At 36.9% G+C, this 17671-nt stretch overlaps 1 protein-coding gene across 1 annotated transcript in view; it reads left to right on the plus strand.

Moving 5' to 3' along the window:
• BLOC1S5 (biogenesis of lysosomal organelles complex 1 subunit 5) overlaps positions 1 to 15707 on the plus strand; it is a 34373-nt gene extending 18666 nt beyond the window's left edge. The window contains exons 4-5 of the mRNA XM_081296319.1: positions 6830 to 6888; positions 14969 to 15707. Coding sequence (XP_081152445.1) covers positions 6830 to 6888; positions 14969 to 15148 — 239 coding nt within the window. The 3' untranslated portion in view covers positions 15149 to 15707. The remainder of the gene's footprint in view (positions 1 to 6829; positions 6889 to 14968) is intronic.
• Positions 15708 to 17671: the final 1964 nt, after the last annotated feature.

Genomic DNA, 17671 nt, shown 5'->3' on the forward strand with positions numbered 1-17671 from the left:
AGACTAGTGATGAGTTTAGTTTTGTGCTTATTAATAAAGCCGCCATGTCTGTATCTTCCTATACATGTTTGAGAACATACAGGGGATTCAGTCCATTGTCCTCCTAGAACCCTGCAGATGTGGACCATACTCCACTGTCTGACATTGTACACAGAGCAGACTGGAACAGGAAACCAGGGACCTCTAGGAGTCTCCCAGTGGAGAGTTGGGCCAGAATCCTCAGCTTGGCATCGTTTCTGCTTTTGGCTGCATTACTACTCACTTTGCAGAGTGTTCTGGGATTGGGTGAGCAGAGATTTTAGGCCAAAACTCATCCATGGTTCCTTAAAAACCACAAAAAGTAAATGAGTCTACCAGGATACAAGAAAGCAACCCTTAAGGTAACTGGTCATCAAAATATTGCCTTTACATATTCTCATTCTGAATACACCAGTGGTGTCTGGGTTCCACTTATTGGTTATTCAATAGGCTTATAAATTTCACCAAGTTTGAGGTCAGAAGATCTTGCCTCAATGTCAAGGGTCCTTGATTTTAGAGAGTAAGGAGGACAAAAAGCTTCTAGGTTGTTCCTCAGATAACCTTACATGGCCAAAGTTGGAGAATATTCTCTCCCCTTCTCCCTCTCTTTTTAAGTACAGTGATTTTTCTTATTTTTAAAGGATCTTTTTAAGTGATAAGAAATGAAGAAAAAATAAATTCTTTCTCCCTTTCTCTCTTCCTCCCTCCCTCCCTTCCCCCCCTACTCCTGAGTTAAACCCAGGGCCTCTCATATGTAAGCACATGATTTACCCCTGAGTTATACCTGCAGCTAAGAAAGCACATCATCTACCCCTGTGTTATTACACCCCTAACTGAGAACTTTTTAAAAAAGAAAGAAAGAAGAAAAAAAAAGGAAAACAATAAATCCCACTAAATAATTACCTAAAAATAACAAGTGCTTTTCAACTTTGGTGAAGATCATTCCAGACATCTGCTTGTTTAATCCAATAGAAGGATAGATGGAGGAGCCATCATTGGATGAGTAGATAGGGAAGGATTGAAAGGAAGAAAGAAGAAAGGACATTTGGCAAGAATGAGATTGTATAATTTTTAAATTGAAGTATCAATTTTTTATTTCATTTACATTTGACAACAAAAATCTAAAGAAAACAGAAGGCAATACCTTAAAACAAGTGTTTTTACTATAAAAGATAGTAGTTACTAAAAAATCATTCTAAGGAGAATAATTATAAAAAACATTTAGAAGGTGCAGTGTTCTTGCTGCTGTTTATTTTTATTGTTTCCATTGTTGGCAGCATGAATGCACGCCTCCCCAGTAGGAGGGTGGTGGGGCTGTGTCCCTGTCCTCTCACTTCTCTCCCCCACCCTCTTACTACTAAGTTCCCCTTTCCATTTATTATATCTGTAATGGTATTATAGTTCTCAGTTTATCTACTTCGCACTGCAGTCTCACTTTTTATTTCATTCTGTATTTTATCATCACATCTGATTTCTTTCATTAAACTCATGTTGTTGATTTGTATGGCAAAGGACCTATCAAGAATTTTATTAGGTTTTCTTTCAGAATGGATGCTCTCACATATCATGTTCCTTTTCCCCTCCCTCATCTATTTTCTTGACAAATGAAAGTACATTCGAATTCTAAGGGCTTTGGCAACTTGTTTTCTCTTTCCTATTTTGACTTTTGGGGGATGAGTTGGATAGATGGGATTTGTATTCTTGATTCTTTACTAAAATCTGTGTTCCTATTCTTGGCCACCACTTTTCAGTGTTTGTAGTACACAGTCATAATTTTTTCATATTTACTAAGCGATGAATTTTTAACCTTTTTTCAACTTTTTTATACTATTTTACTATTAGAATTTTCACCTCTTTTTTTTTATTTAACTATAAAACCCAGTAAAATAAATATTTATTATCCTCCCCACTTTATAGTGGAGGAAACTGAAATTTGTAGTAGTTTAACACTCCTGGTTCTATGGGAGGTTCTATGAACTATAGTGCAAAGTAAATTCTGCTGACTCCAGAGCCCAAGTTCAGCTTCAGGCCGTCACCTTCTGTACAGCCAATAAAAGTCCTCCTTTCCTCTGGGACATCACTCTCTCTTGGATTCCCTTCTAACCCAAGCTCCTCCTTAGCTTTGTAGTTCCCACTTAGAGCTTTGACTTTAACATTGGGTTACCCCAACTGCCGTCCTATCAATACTTCATTTCTTAGTGATCTCATATAGAATCATAGCTTTAAATGTCAACTGCATGCCAATCAATAATGCCATATTTTTGTTTTCAGCCTAGGCCACTCCTCTGAATTCCATATACAACTGCCTTGTCTGATAAGCATCTCACTATAACATGTTTAGAACCAAACTTCAAATTATTTTTGTTCAATTTTGAGACTAATTAGAATCTGATCATCCTTGCTACTTCACCAACTGCTACCATTCTGGTTTAAGCCACTCTCATCCCTTAAGTAGATTACTCTAGTACTTCATACCTGATCTCTTTACTTCTTCTTTTTCCTCCCTATAGTCCATCCTCCACAGAGAAGCCTGAACGATCCTTTTATATAACTAAGTTCTTGTCATAACTGACCTCAGAATCTCCTCATCTTGCATAGATTAAAAGCCCAAATCTTCATGATGACCTGGAAGTTTCTACATAATGTCCCACATTCTGACTTTTATTTCTTACCATTTCCTTTTCCCTCCCTTCATGCCAGCCACTGGCCTCTTTCACTTTCCTCTGATGCACCGAGCATACTCCCTCCCTCCTCAGCATCTTTGCACTTACTGCTCCCTTGGAACACTCTTCTCTCAGATGCCTGAGCACCCTCATTTGCTGTAGGTCTCTGCCCAGGTGCTAGTGTGAGACCTTTCTTGGCCACCTCTTCCACTTGGCATTCCCTGGCTTCTCTGCCACGCTTTGTTTATCCATATCATCCTTCACCAGCTGACATGCTAAATGTTTACCTACATGTTGCCTGTTTTCCATACTGAAATTCAAGTTCCTTGAGCTTGGGGACTTTTTGTTCACTATAGTCTGACCTATGACTGTGTCTGGCACTTTTAGCTGCTCAGTAATTATTTTTCATTAAAATGAATGAGTGAGCCAACATCTGCTTCTAACACCAAACCAAAATTATTATCATGATAGAATTTCTCCTTTATGTTGGGAAAATCGGGACAATGCTAGCTGCATGTTTGGCACAATAACTCTATCAAGGTGCTAACTTCCTTGAAAAATCTTGGTTAAGAGAAAGGCATCTGCTAAATTCCTGACCTTTTATTCTTTAAGTCAACATAGCCTCCTAAAACAGTGAGACAGCCAGGAAGTTTCTTTGTACTGAATTAGGTAGAGCCAGTAAGAGATGTGGAAGTGATAGGAAAGTTCCTAGAAATGAACTTTTTCCTCTTGGAATCAGTAATTATGAAGGAAGAGAATGTTTGGTGTAGGAAGATGATTTTCTTAGATTTTACAAAAGCATATTTCAGAATTCAGAAAAGAAACTTTATCTGTTGGGTAGCTAATGAGTTAAAATGTGTTACTTCACGGGGGCTGAAATTTCTTAAAATGGATGTTCTATCCAGACATAAAGAAAATTCTGTTGAGAAACAAGTGTGCCTTTGTCAGATGTGTCATAACTAAAGGATGTAACAAATGACAAAATAAGTGGCACAGTCCTGTAACTCTTAGAGTAAGCTCAGAATGATCTGAAAATGGCAACCAACTAAAGACAGCAAGTTGGATTTTTAAGTTATGTTCACAGAGCCAGGAAGGGGGAAAAAACAGGAAATGATAGAACCACTGCCTGGGAAAGATGATGTCATCTTAATAAATGCTGCAGAAAGGAGGCAGATCTAATCAACTCCTATTTTGTTTTGTTTTCATCTTTTCTTTTAGGAAAAAACAATGATTGGGAACCTAATTTTCAGTCCTTAAATATTATCTTTGATAATAACTAAAATTAATGGTTGCTGATAAAAACATAGCTTTTTGAAAACAAATTCCTCCTCTTTTACCATATTCCCAGAGGGAGAAGCCTAACATTTTTCTGAAAGAGGAATCACAGTCCCTGCCCTATTATGGAACTTGTGACCTAGTTGGGCCCAGCCTGGGGTGGGGTAGGAAGGCATAATTGTAAAACAATTAGATCAACCTCCAGTTTAAGCAAATGCAAGATAAAGTGGTAGAATACACATACACTGTATCTGATGAAAGAATTTCAAGTCAGGAAAAATCTTTATAGAGAATAACTAATCTAGGAAGGCTTTGTGAAGGCAATGACCTTAAACTCAGCTTTTGAAACAAAACATTTTAAAAAGAGGAAAGGAATAAAGAAAGCACTTTCAATAGGGTAGTGCAGTAATGGAATAATAGTAACAATAATATTTTGGGACTAATGGCTGTGTGCAAAGAGCTATTTTGGGTGATTTTATTAGTAGTATTTGAATTATTATAAACATAATGTCTGCTGTTATCTCATGTAACAATCATGTCAGTCCTGAAGTCCTATTATTAGTTGTTATGCTCATTTTACATGCACATGTTAAAATGTATAGCCAGTATTCTATAAGATAGTTATTTTGCTTCTCAATAACAGAAATGCTCCTTGTGCCTCTAGTAACAGACTGCTTAATAGAGCATTTCAGCTTCTCTGCCACCTCCAAAAAAAGCCACCTGATGCTCACACAGCTCCATGAGACCACTACTTTCCTGCATCTTTTGCCCTTGCATAGATTACATTCCTTCCCTGCACTATCTTTCTTATCTTCTAGCAACTGAATTCTTATTTACCAATCAAGGTCAGCCTTGAATGTCACCATCGTCCTAAAAAATTATTCCTCTGCCAAATTATACAAATTTCTCTGCAACTTGATCACAGTTCTTACTCTCCTATATTGTATTAGTTTCTTGACTGCTTGCTTTGTGTGTAAAGAACCATTGTAAGTGGTTTGTTGTAGTAGTAGTTATATTATGCATATCTGGTATAATTATCATGTCAGTCCTGAAGTCCTATTATTGGTTGCTATGCTTGTTTAATAAGTGAGGAGGTAAGGTGTGAAGGGAGTAGGAGCAGCAACAGGAACAGTGCTGGTACATGGTGAATGCTCAGTAAATATTTGATGAATGAATGACTGAGAAAACATGTCCAGGATCAGCCACACAACCAAGGGCTCAAGCCTGGATTGGGCTGACTAAGGCTTCCTCGGCCTGCATACCAAACATCTTTATTTGAGTGAAGTGAGAACACCTGTAAACAGAAATAATAGATCTGGTAAATGAAAAAATTTGAATGACTGAAGAATTGAAACTGGTTTCATTGATGAAATATTAAGAGGCAGTAAAGTATGGAGCCAAGTCTTTTGAGAGTCAGAAAGATTTGATTTGAAATGCTGTTTCCTGTTCTTATTAGTTGTATGATCTTCTTGAGTGACAGGATCACCTCTCTGTTCCTCAGATGTGTCATCCATAAAATGGGATGGTCTGTTTTCTAAGAGAAAAATAGGATTAAGGGGATTAAAGCATGTGAATTTCATTTTTGAATACCAAGGATTGAACTTAGGGGTACTCGACCACTGAACCATATATCCAGCCCTATTTTGTATTTCATTTAAAGACAGGGTCTCACTGAGTTGCTTAGCGTGTCACTTCAGCTGAGGCTAGCTTTCAACTGCCTCCTGCCTCAGCCTCTTGAGGTGCTGGGATTACAGGTGTGCACCACTATGCCCGGCAAGCGTGTGAATTTCTTAGTGCAGGTCTTGGCACATAGTAAATATTCAAATAACTTCAGTAATGAATACATGAGTATCCCTTATCTGAAATGCTTGGTAATAGAATCATTTTGAATTTTGGCTTTTTTTCTTTTATTGATCTCAGAATATTTGCACATATGATCTCTTGGGAATAGGACCCAAGTCTAAACAGGAAATTCGCCTCTAATTCATATATATCTTATTCGTATAGCCCAAAGGTAATTTTATGCAGTATTTTTAGTATGCTTGCATTTTGCCTGAGACCTACTGCGTAAAGTTGATTTAGAATATCTCACTTGTGTTGTCAGAACTCAGAAGGGTTTTGTTTTGTTTTGGTTCCAAGGATTGAACCCAAAGTCACTTAAACACTGAGCCTCATCCCCAGCCCTTTTTATTTATTCATTTTAACTTTGAGGCAGGATCTCACTAAATTGCTTAGGGCCTCAGCCTCCCTAGCTCTGAGATTACAGGTGTGCATCACTACACCCAGGTAGTGCTCAAAATGTTTTGAATTTTGGAGCCTTTTAGATTTTGGATTTTCAGATTAGGGATACTCATCCTGTACCACAGTTTGGGTTCTTAAGAAATGGAAATGACTTAATAGAAATGATCTGGAGAGTTAAACTTGTACTGGCTGCCAGGATGCATTAGAAGACAAAAGAGCAGGGGTGAGAAGAATGGTAGAAAGTTGTTGAAACTATCTAGAGGTGAAGCACTGCCTGCAAGAAAATGGTGGTGTGGGTGAGGAAGGGTGGGAGTCAGCGAATTGGAGAGATGAGGGAAAGCCATAATTCCTCAGGATGCAGCAATCAGAGAATTCTGAGGTTGTTCTTGACACTTGTCATTGAAGTCAGTACACATATGCCCTTTGGCTTGCGTATCTCAATGCTCAATGATGATGGTCATTCTAATTACAATAGCCCAAATATATTGGCAAAACTTGTTTTTCCCCTTTAGCCACCCACCAGCCATCAAAATGATTGTTTTTTTTGTAGTTTCTTGAGATTAACAGAATCCAAGTCAGTCTCTCCTGACTAAAGGCTAACAATTGTAAACCAACTGTCTGTTTTATTTCAGTGCAAGCAGCTAATGACTCCGTCTGTAGACTCCAGCAGAGGGAACAGGAACGAAGAAAGGTAAAAGTAGATAATGAGCATGTGATTCCTGGATGTTTCTTTTCATTTTTTAATTTTTTTGGTACTGTTGATTGAATCCACACTACCACTGAGCTATATCCCCAGCTTTTGTTTTGGGGTGAGGGGGGTTTACTGGGGATTGAAGTCAGGGCACTCAACCTCTGAGTTAACATTGCCAGCCCTGTTTTTTATATTTTATTCAGAGACTGGGTCTCACTGAGTTGTTTAGCTCCTTGCTTTTGCTGCGGCTGGCTTTGAACTTGCGATCCTCCTGCCTCAGCCTCCCAAGCTGCTGGGATTAGAGGCATGTGCCACCATGCCCAGCTAAAGAACTCTTTATTTTTTATTTTGAGACTGGGTCCCGCTAAATTGCTTCAGGCCTCTCTAAATTGCTGAGACTAGCTTCTTCCTGTGATCCTCCTTCCTCAGCTCCTGAGTCACTGGGCTTACAGGCGTGCACTGTAACACCCAGCTCTCTGGGTGTTTATTATCATCATATCATTAGCAATTGCTTTTGATCAGAAAATTCTCTGAATTATTTTGATTTATACAGTGAGTTAAAGTTAATTTATTGAATATGGGTTGAGGAGATGTGGTCACATGGTCACACCATCAATATTTTTATAATTCAAATTGCAGATCTCTTTTTTATCTTTTCAGCATTTTCACCTTTTCCCTGAAAGTGGTATTTGTCTCACAAAGGAGAGAGAAAATAGAAGTTTTACATGTAGCAAAAAAATACCCACCAGATTGGAAATATAAATCTTTCCTTTGAACCTTAAGCATAGACTATATTATGTATATTTCTTCTAGAAAAGGAAGCATTCATGCCCGCAGATGGGTTATTTAATGAATAGTCGTAGGAGTATGTGAATCACTTGATGGGCGGTGCTTTGCTTATTTGAATTATATCTTAATTAAATTCAGATGTGGAAAACAGCGTACGAATTTAAGTTTCTGTGATAATTTGGTGTTTTCACTTGGACTTTTCATAAAGTGCTTTTGTAACTTACTCATCACTCTAAGTAAAGATACACCTTACAGTTACATTAAGAGATGTGAAAATACTAAGTCACTCTGAAAACAATTCCTTTTTGCGTGTGTGCATATCAGTAAATGTTACTATCTCTATCTCTTTGGAAATGTTGTAGTTAATCCACAGTACAAAGTTCAGATCTGTTACTACATAAGTATATAATGGAATGAATCTTTCCAGGGCTTTAATTTCTATACTCTGTACTCAATTCCAGATGTAAAGTTTGAAAATTCAACTTTGGATGATTTAAGTCTTACTGAAAGGACTCAACTGATGGGAAGGCTGCCCAAGGGTAGTAGGGTCCCAGCAGGCAGGGTCAGGGAGCACAGCCACTACTGAGCACATGGATGAAATAGCAAGTCACAGAGCCATAGTTGGGACTGTCCATTTTGGGGTGTAGTGCCAGCATGATGCTCCAAAAACTGTGAAGGCAGGCGTGGGGGCTTGAGTGGGTCATACCAGGCTGGAGAGCAGATGATGTTTTAATCCTCTTCTTGCTAGGTACCACTGTGTATGAAAGTTTTTTAATTTGTTAAGTTTAAGACAATCGCTACACTCAAGGAGTTAAAAGTTGGGGGGCTCCAAACCCCTAAAGCTAACACAATGTAGGATAGTGAGAACTGTGATCAAGTTGAAGAAAAATTTATGCAATTTGGCAAAAGGAATAATTTATTAGGAAGATGGTGACATTCAAGCCTGACCTTGATCAGTCAATAAGAATTCAGTTGCTGGATGATAAGAAAGATAGTGCAGGGAAGGAATGTAACCTATGCAAGGGCAAAAGATGCAGGAAAGCAGTGGTCTCATAGAGCTGGTGTGTGAGCATCAGGTGGTTATTTCTGGAGGTATTAGAGGAGCCAGCCAAAATGCTATTTTAAGCCATCTGTTACTGGAGGCACTAGGAGCATTTCTGTTATTAAGAAGCAGAATAACTGTCTGATAGAATACTGGTTATACATTTTAACATGTAGTTCTCTTGGCTTTCAAAATGGAAACGCATCCTGTGCCTCATCTACTTCTCTGACATGTTGCAATGTGACTTAAGCAGATTAGGGTGAGTTTGCACTCACACCTGAGTTGGTCTTTCAGACATGTCAAAGCAGTTACAATTCTGATAAACAGAAATTCTTTTTATTCTTGAGTAGGATGAACCCTTAAACCATAATTGGAATATTTCCTCTTATCACTTTGAATTATATTCATATTTAACATATTAGCTTTCTCTATATAGGAAAAAAATGACCAGACTGCATAAAAAAAAAATCTGGCTTCTTCTGTTTGTAATGGTTGATTCTTTTATTAGCTGACTGTAAGCCCTTGGACGACTCCCTAAGCTTCAAGCACATGGGAGACTAAGGCCGGAGGATCACTTGAGCCCAGATCAGTCTGAGCAACATTAGTGAGCCCTGTCTCAAAATAAAATAAAATAGAAAGGACTGGGGATGTAGCTCAGTGGTCAAGTGTCCCTGAGTTCAGTCCTCATTATAGAGAAGGGAAAGGGGGCAGAAGAAGAAGGAGGAGGACCAAAAAAGGTGGGAGGGGGGTGGCTCAAGGAATTAGACCAGTATATTTCTTAACTGTCTTTATGTCTGAGAATGTTGTTATACTAATTTTTGTAAAATACTAAAAGTTAATGTTTTTAAATGTACTGCAAAGCTGAGTTTCACTGAGAATTACTGTAGAGTATGTGAAACCTCTGTTAGTGAGGAACCACCCTGATTTTCTTCTCTCAAGATGGTTTAGTAAAATTAATCAGCTTAAAGGTATTAAAGGGATGCATTTTCACAGCCCAGCAAAGTGAAAATTCTTTATAGTCTTAGTGGGACAATGAACCTTATGTCTTAAATTTTCATTTTTTTTAATGTTTATCTACTTACTAGAACAATTTGAAGTATGGATCTTTAGGATTTTTTTAAACTGCCATATCTAGCTTTTTCTGAAATTTTCACATGGCAGGGTGTTGGACTATATGTACAGTCCACCTCCGTGTGTGTGTGTGTGTGTGTGTGTGTGAGAGAGAGAGAGAGAGAGAGAGAGAGAGAGAGAGAGAGAGAGATAAATATGTAGAAAACAAAAATGACTTCTATTTGCATTTTACAGACTAATGTTAATTGTTGCTTTTGCTTATCCTGTTGGCCACATTTTGTATATTTGAAAGGCTCTCAAAAGCAAAGAAAGATGGGAGTAGTGATGGAATAAAATAGACTATTGCCATTAATCATTACTTCTTTTTTGCCAAGACAATTTGTGGAATTCTGCCGGCAGTAAATTGATAAGCGTCATTCAGCCAAATCACATTTCCCACAATTGATATCTAAAAGTATATTCAGAAGAACAATAAATGCACATTCCCTACTTATTTAACATGTCTTGAGAACTGCCACTAATACAAAGGTTACATTTTGGGTGCTAGTACTAAGTAGTGAATTGAAATGCAATTGGTTTATAAAGTTCACTAGCTCTGAAAAATAGGCCATTAGGAGACAGAAGGTGATTGATTTCGTCAATAATTTAAATTTAGGTTCATGTGCAGCATCCACTCTTGAAGCGCTGTCCAGCCACTCCAGAGACAGTGAAATAAATGTAACTGTTTCGATCTTGTGCACAGATATTTATTAGATTTGGTTATGCTTCTTCATAATGTCTTTTCATGAGGGAGATGAGATCATATAAAGCCATATTCTTGAAAAGATTTGGAGAATACTGAGAAATATTTCCTGCTCTTTAAAATATTTTTTGACACTTGTACTGATATTTCTTACCAAAGTAGATTTTTCTGTGCCTGGGTAAAGTGTGTGTAAAATTAACAGCACGTATATTGCTGACATATGTTCCAGAATACTTTTTAAACCTTAGTTGGAGTATTCAGAATTGTTTCTTACACTAGCATTTTTCACTTCGATGCTGTTGACATTTTGGACCAGATAGAAAGGTCTTTGTTCTGTTGCTGAGGATTGCTGCCAGTGCACTATGGGTTGGCTGCCAGTAGCTCCTCCCCTGACCTCTGTTACAATGACCAAAAATCTCTGGAGAAAGAAGCACTCCCCCCACCCCAGTTGAGACTCACTGATTCTAACTAATGTGAGCAAAACTATCTTTATTTTGTATTCCGGACTTTATTTATTGAACTGGTTCTAGATATAGTTTAGCTTCAGGATTGGTTTTTATTTAAATTTATCTTTTATGGGATATAAATAGATATGGATAGGTATCTCAGTATATTATTACTATTTCTTTCTCTGTTGTGACTTAATTTGTACAATTTACTCATTGTATAGGCTAATGTTAATTAGATATAACACCATTGCCGCTTATGACTTCTGCTGCATGTTGTAGCTCACTAATAAACTTCCTCTTCATTTTCTTTTAAACTTAGAATTTTCTAAGTTTATCCCCAAAAGAAAGCAAATATATCCATTTAAGAATGCAATTGTTTTCATCTGAAACTTGATTTCAATTTTTTTTTATTGTGGTAAAATATGTACAGCATAAAATTCACCTTCTTAACCATTTTTCCCCCTAACCATATTTTTTTACATTGCAGTGACTTTAAATATATTCCCATTGTTGTGCTGCAGTAATATCACCACCAACTCTCGGTAAAACTCTTTGATCTTGCAAAACTAATGAGATTCTGTATCCACTAACCATTAACTCCCACTTCTCTCTGCCCACACTCCTCAGAACCACCATTCTACTTTCTGTCTCTGAATTTGGCTGCTCAAAGTGGAATCATATAATATTTTGGTTTTTTGTGACTGGTTTGTTTCTTTAGTATTATATCATCAAGGCTCATCTGTGTTTGTAGCATGTTACAGACTTAAGTTCCATTTTAAGGCTGAAGAACTATTCCATTATGTGTATAGACCACATTTTGTGCACCTATCCACCTGTCTGTGGGTGCTTGGGTTGCTTCCACCTTTGAGCTGTTGTGGAAAATACTGCTGTAAGCATGAGTGTGCAAATATCTGTTCACATTCTTGCTCTCTGTTCTTTGGGGTATGACCTCAAAGTGAAATTACTGAGTCATGTGTGATTCTACATTTAATGTTTGGAGGAACCTCTATAATATTATATAGCTAGGTTTACCAAAAAGCTCAAGTTTTTGTCTTCCTTAAACATGGAGCTCTTATAGGACTTTTAAAAACTGTTTTGGATGAAAATCTTTAAAAATATATTCTGTGTTCTTCTATGCGTAAGTTTTATATCATGGAGAGAGAGTGGGATTGGGGTCAGAGAGAGAAGATTGTGTTTCTATACCAAATGCCTTCAAATACTGTGCTTCGGGTTTTTCTGTCTCCTCCTTTGCCATAGGCTGACTATCATTTCTTCATATCTCATTTATCAGCTCTTTCTTTTTCTTATTTGTGATTTTTCATATGGTGTAGTCCTGAAAACCAGTTAACTAGTTAGAATTGTGATAGGCCAAATAGGTTCAGAATCTTCTGGAAACAGCAGTTCTTGCCAATGGACTTTGTTACATCTTTTTTGTTGTTATTGTTAGCTCAAAGACCCTGCTGCATAGTTCCTCAGCTAAGTCTCAAGGGGATGTTCTTCCCGGGTAGCTGAGTTTTATATATGTGAAGACTGCAGTGTTGTCAATATGGAAACATATAGTCAACCTCTCTGTTTTTTTGTGTGTGTAATTTTTATGAAGAATGCATAGCAATTATTATTAATGGTGAGAGACTAAGAAATTAGGTCAAGTGGACTGACCTCAGGAACTTCAGGAGAAGAAAGCAAGACTGGGTTTTCATTTGGGGCTGGGGATTGTCAGCTTTCAACTTGTCTCCTGGACTTTGAGAGAAAGCAGTGATATAACTGATGTGGGAAGGCCACTTGGGTGTGTATGTCTTTAGTTATAACGTTCTGTAGTACAAAATGGAGACACTGATTGTTGGCAGCCAATTCATCAGCAGTGGCTATATCCAGGAGGAATGCAGTGAATATGAAAAATGGGAGGGGCAAACTTACTTTATTTGCATTACTTGTATGCTTCAATTTATTACAAGAATCTATTGTTAAATAAAGTAAAGGGGCTGGGGATGTGGCTCAGGTGGTATCACGCTCACCTGGCATGAGTGAGGCACTGGGTTTGATCCTCAGCACCACATAAAAAAATAAAATAAAGATATTGTGTCCACCTAGAACTAAAAAATTTTTTTTAAAAAAATTTAATTAATTAATTAAAGAACAAAAACTTCACTACCAGGGGATAAAAAGTGGAGTGATCTGCCTTCTAGATGCTGTGCTTGTGATTTCTATAATAATATTTAATTTTTCTTAAGCACCTCAGGTACTGAGCTAGGAAGTTGACATGTATTACCTCTAGTCTTCATAAATATTATTTATTTTTGAACAAAGTAATATTTTTCTCATTTTTAGATTAAACTTTAAATTAGTGTCTTTAGACAACTGGCAATGGGTGAGCTAGAACTTGGAAGTGAGATTCATATGGTTCCCAAGTCTGCATTTTTCTCCATTAAGCTGCTCTGGATAAAAAGTGCTGCCTGATAGGAGTAGGAACCCAGGCCATCAGCCAGATCAAAAGAGCAGCTAAGCCAATTATGTCTGTGGCACATGCCTGTAATTCCAGCAGCTCAGGAGGCTGAGACAGGAGGATTGCAAGTTCAAGGCCAGCCTCAGAAATTTAGGCTGTCTCAAAATTAAAAAACAAAAGGGCTGGGGATGACACTCAGTGGCTGAGTGTCCCTGGATTAAATCTCCACAACCATAAATAAATAAATAAGTAGATAAATAACAAAGTAAATGAGTAAGTTAAAGCAAGATAACTATATTGATGAAGTTTTAATTTTTATTCTGTTTTTAATCTGTGACTTTTCTGTGAGACTATTAATAGTTTTTGGCAGAAGTCCTACCAAAAAATTAATTAAACTCTTCATGTATTGTCCTTTTTTTTTTTTTTTTTTTTTTTTTTGGAGTTGAAATCCATAAGGCTGAGAAGTTAAAAAGGAGTGTGCTGAAGTTGTTGCCCTTCCCCTGGTATATGAACCCTTTCCCACCACCACTCTAGTACTTATTCAGATCCCCACTACTAATATACAAGCTTCAGGCTCCAGCCTCTGAGTGGCCAGTCGAGTCTCTGAGCCCACCAGGTGTCCCTTTCCATTAGAGCTCTATGGAGTTAATATGGAGGAATCAGTTGTGATTTCAGATGCGTTATAGGCTTCTGTGGTTTGCTTCTGTCACAGTTTCCCTTGGTTTGTTTAAAAGAACATAGCGGGAATCAAACCACATCAAAACTTCTAACATGCATGTAGAATACTTGAAGAAAATATAGAAAGTTACTTTTCATACCCTTTTTAAATTTAATTCTTTGTTGTGTGTGTTCAAAGATAATAATTGAAGTTTTTCTTTCAGGGTAGAAAATTAAGTTGCTGTTGTTTTTCTACAGTAGTATTCCCTCTTTGTTGCTGTGGTGCTCCAAAGAAAAACCCTTTTATCTTTATAGAAATCTTAAGGACCATCTCAAGAAGAATTTAGATATTTGACATATTCGACCTTAAATATTTGAGAAAACACTAATTTGCCTGTTTTAGATGTTGATTTGCTTTAAGGGCTAGAATTGAACTGAAGAGATTTCTCGATTTCTCCTTCAGTAGCTAATGATCTATGATTCCTTCTAATGTACTCAAAACATATTATGTAAGACAGACATTTTAATTTCTTATGATTGTCTTAGCATATGTTCTTTAAACTTGATAAAGTATATGTAATTTGGAACTTGAGAAAAATAGAGATATTAAAATTACTTGGATTTTTGTCATTTAAGGATACTAAACACCTATGAATTTTCAAAAATGTGAGTACTCATGTTCAGTTATAATAAAAAAAGCCTTCAGTGTTTCTAATGTGTCCTATTCTTATTGGATATTAAAATGATAATGTAATTTTTCTTATTGTGATTTATAGTTGATCATTACAGAAACCAAACATCAAGCAATAAAGTTACATTTGTCTCATCTGCATATAGAAATAACTGTATAGAAGATCTTAGGTGATTTTCACATTTTCTTTTCTCAGATGTATCATGACCACTTAATAGCTACTGAGAAACAGCATCAACTCCAGTGGGAGGATTTCATGAAAGAACAACCCCGCCGTCAGGCTGAGGTGGATGAAGAACACAGAAGAGCCATGGAAAGGCTTAAAGAACAATATGCTGAGATGGAGAAGGGCCTAGCAAAATTCTCAACTTTTTAAGAACTTGAACAACAACATTCACAAATGGAGGAGAATTCATTGACTGCTCCACAAAATACTCCCACCAACATTTAGCCTCTGCTTCAAGCTTAGCAATACCTTCAGTGGCACTCTTCAGTGGCACACGGAGAAACTGCAGCTGGAGCCTGACTGAATGGCCAAGAGAAGAAGAGTGCTCTAACATTCCTGTTTCAAGTGCCTAAATATGATCATTTGAATGGGGAAGAAGAGGGGGGAAATGGGATGAATTTACTCTTTGTCAGAATTTGATTTGTTTTCTGATCATTAGCTGAGAGAACTATAACTACAGACTTCTTAGAAGGATCATTCACCTCATTCTCATACAGGGTTGATGTTAATTACTGTAGCTTAAAAGGCAGGTAGCATAGCTGCCTCCCACAGCTTCCCTGGCTGTGAGAGACCTAAAGATGCATAAAGTGTTATTCCATGAGTAATGTAAACAAACATCTGGTCTTGGAACAAAGATCACATTTAAAAGAGGGAATGATCAAAGCATTGTCTCCACTATGACAAAGATGGCTGCGATGGTGCTGGCACTGCCTGTTGGGAAAGATCAGATTTTGCAGTGCAGCAGAGTGCCTTGCCGTTCGTTTCCCTGGAGGACAAGACGTGTGTGTTAAGTTTGTGGCCTTCCAGCTCTTACTATTTTCATCTTTTGAAACATGCTTAGGAGGAAAAGCTTACCAAAAATATATGTTGGCTTTTAGCCTTTTTCCAAGAACCACAATCTTGCCCGTAGTATTTACCTCATTTTTGTGTCTATTTTTCTGTGGGTAAGCTTTATAAGATAAATAACGTCTATACATGTTCAATTGTTTAATGAGTAATTAGCAAATTCTGCTAAGGAGTCCCTCTGGAACCATATAAGCATTCTGGCTCTGAAAGAACCAGAAGTGTTTGTCCTCGTGGCAAATGATCCATGTTAAATGTAAATCCTTTTTAATGTTCACGTCTGTTCTCATAAGCAGGTGTATTATGATGAAACGTGTACCAATTTTGTCATCACTGTGATTCTTAAAATTCTGCATTTAACAATTGAATTGAAGAACTAAGTTGATTTTGTTTGCCATAAACCAAGCAAAAGTAAATGCAATAATTTCAAGAGATTTATGGAAAATGAATTTGAGGTATGGCCAAATCTTTGTAATAGTTTTCATTGCTTTTCAGTCAAGAAAGGTACAAGAAAGAAAATACCTAACTTTCTCATCTTATCTCAGTGTTGCGACTGCAGAAAATTGACAAAGCTTGACTGTGTAAACTTATGGCTAACTGTCAAAGCTTCATTCTTGGCTGCATGTTGAAAATGTGATTAAAGTTAATAGAGGAGATGAAATAAGTATTTGAGATTTCTTTCAATAACACTGAACTTCTGCCAACTTTCTCTGTCTGCTACTGTAGGTTGACAGGTTCATCAATCATCCTCTGGTACCTGGACTAAAAAGAGTACTTGCTGACACTAAGGCATGCTGGAATTTTCTTAATTCTCTTTCAGTGGATGGAAAAAAAAAAAAAAACTTCCAAAAATATCCCACACATAAAAAGGGAGGGGAGCCTTAAATGAAAATTCCCTTTGTATCATAGGCACTTTACGGAATGCCATTAATCGCCAACACACCATTGAACAGATGCTGTAGCCAAGAACTCGGGATTATATGTGTGAGTGGGAATGTGCTCTGTGGTTGCTCAACTGGCACAGGAAAACTTTTCTGATAGTTTTTGTTAATCTCACATGAATAAATACTTTACCTTGTAAGTTTGTATATATTATACAAGTATCTAAGAGACTTTTAGACCAAAACAAATTCAAGGGGTTCTTGAGCTTTAAACAGTAAGATACTTAGTTCTTTCTTTGTAATTTTGTTATTCAACCTGACTTCTAAAAGGGCTGGTTCGTTTACCCTCCTTTTGATATTTTTAGTGCTGAACACTTTTGCTTCTGTTTCCCAGTTTTCCAAACTATTGTTATGTATTTATTTTATGTAAAAATTGATATTAATGATTTCATAATTTACATTTCTGCTGTGTTGAACAGAAATACTGTGGGTCCTCTGAAGTTCACGGGATTATGATATGATCAAATGAAGTAATATTTTGTGATTTTAATGCACTATAGAATTATTTTAAATTCTAAGTATTTTCCAGTATTCATTATGATTTCTTGTCTGACTGCAGGAGGCTTTTTCCCTTCATTTCCTAACAGATTTTTAAATTCTGTTTTGATTATTGATTCTTCCTTTAATGGAATTATAGAGAATAGATATATATAATACTGATCTGCTGAAATTCGTTGATAACTGCTTTAAGACCTAGACTGTGGTCAACTTATGTAAATGTTTTTTGAAAAGTATACATATTTTCCAGATGTTGCTAGTTCATTAGAACAACATTTTTTTTGTATTGCTCAAATTCTCTATTTTACTGTTATCTTTTTTCCTTCTACTTGATCTCTCATATTCTGAAACATGTTAGAATTTTCTAGTGGAGTTACTAATTTCAGTAGCA

The sequence above is a fragment of the Spermophilus citellus genome (genome assembly GCF_964194105.1).
Source record: "Spermophilus citellus genome assembly, chromosome: 5".
In the NCBI taxonomy this organism is placed as follows: domain Eukaryota; kingdom Metazoa; phylum Chordata; class Mammalia; order Rodentia; family Sciuridae; genus Spermophilus; species Spermophilus citellus.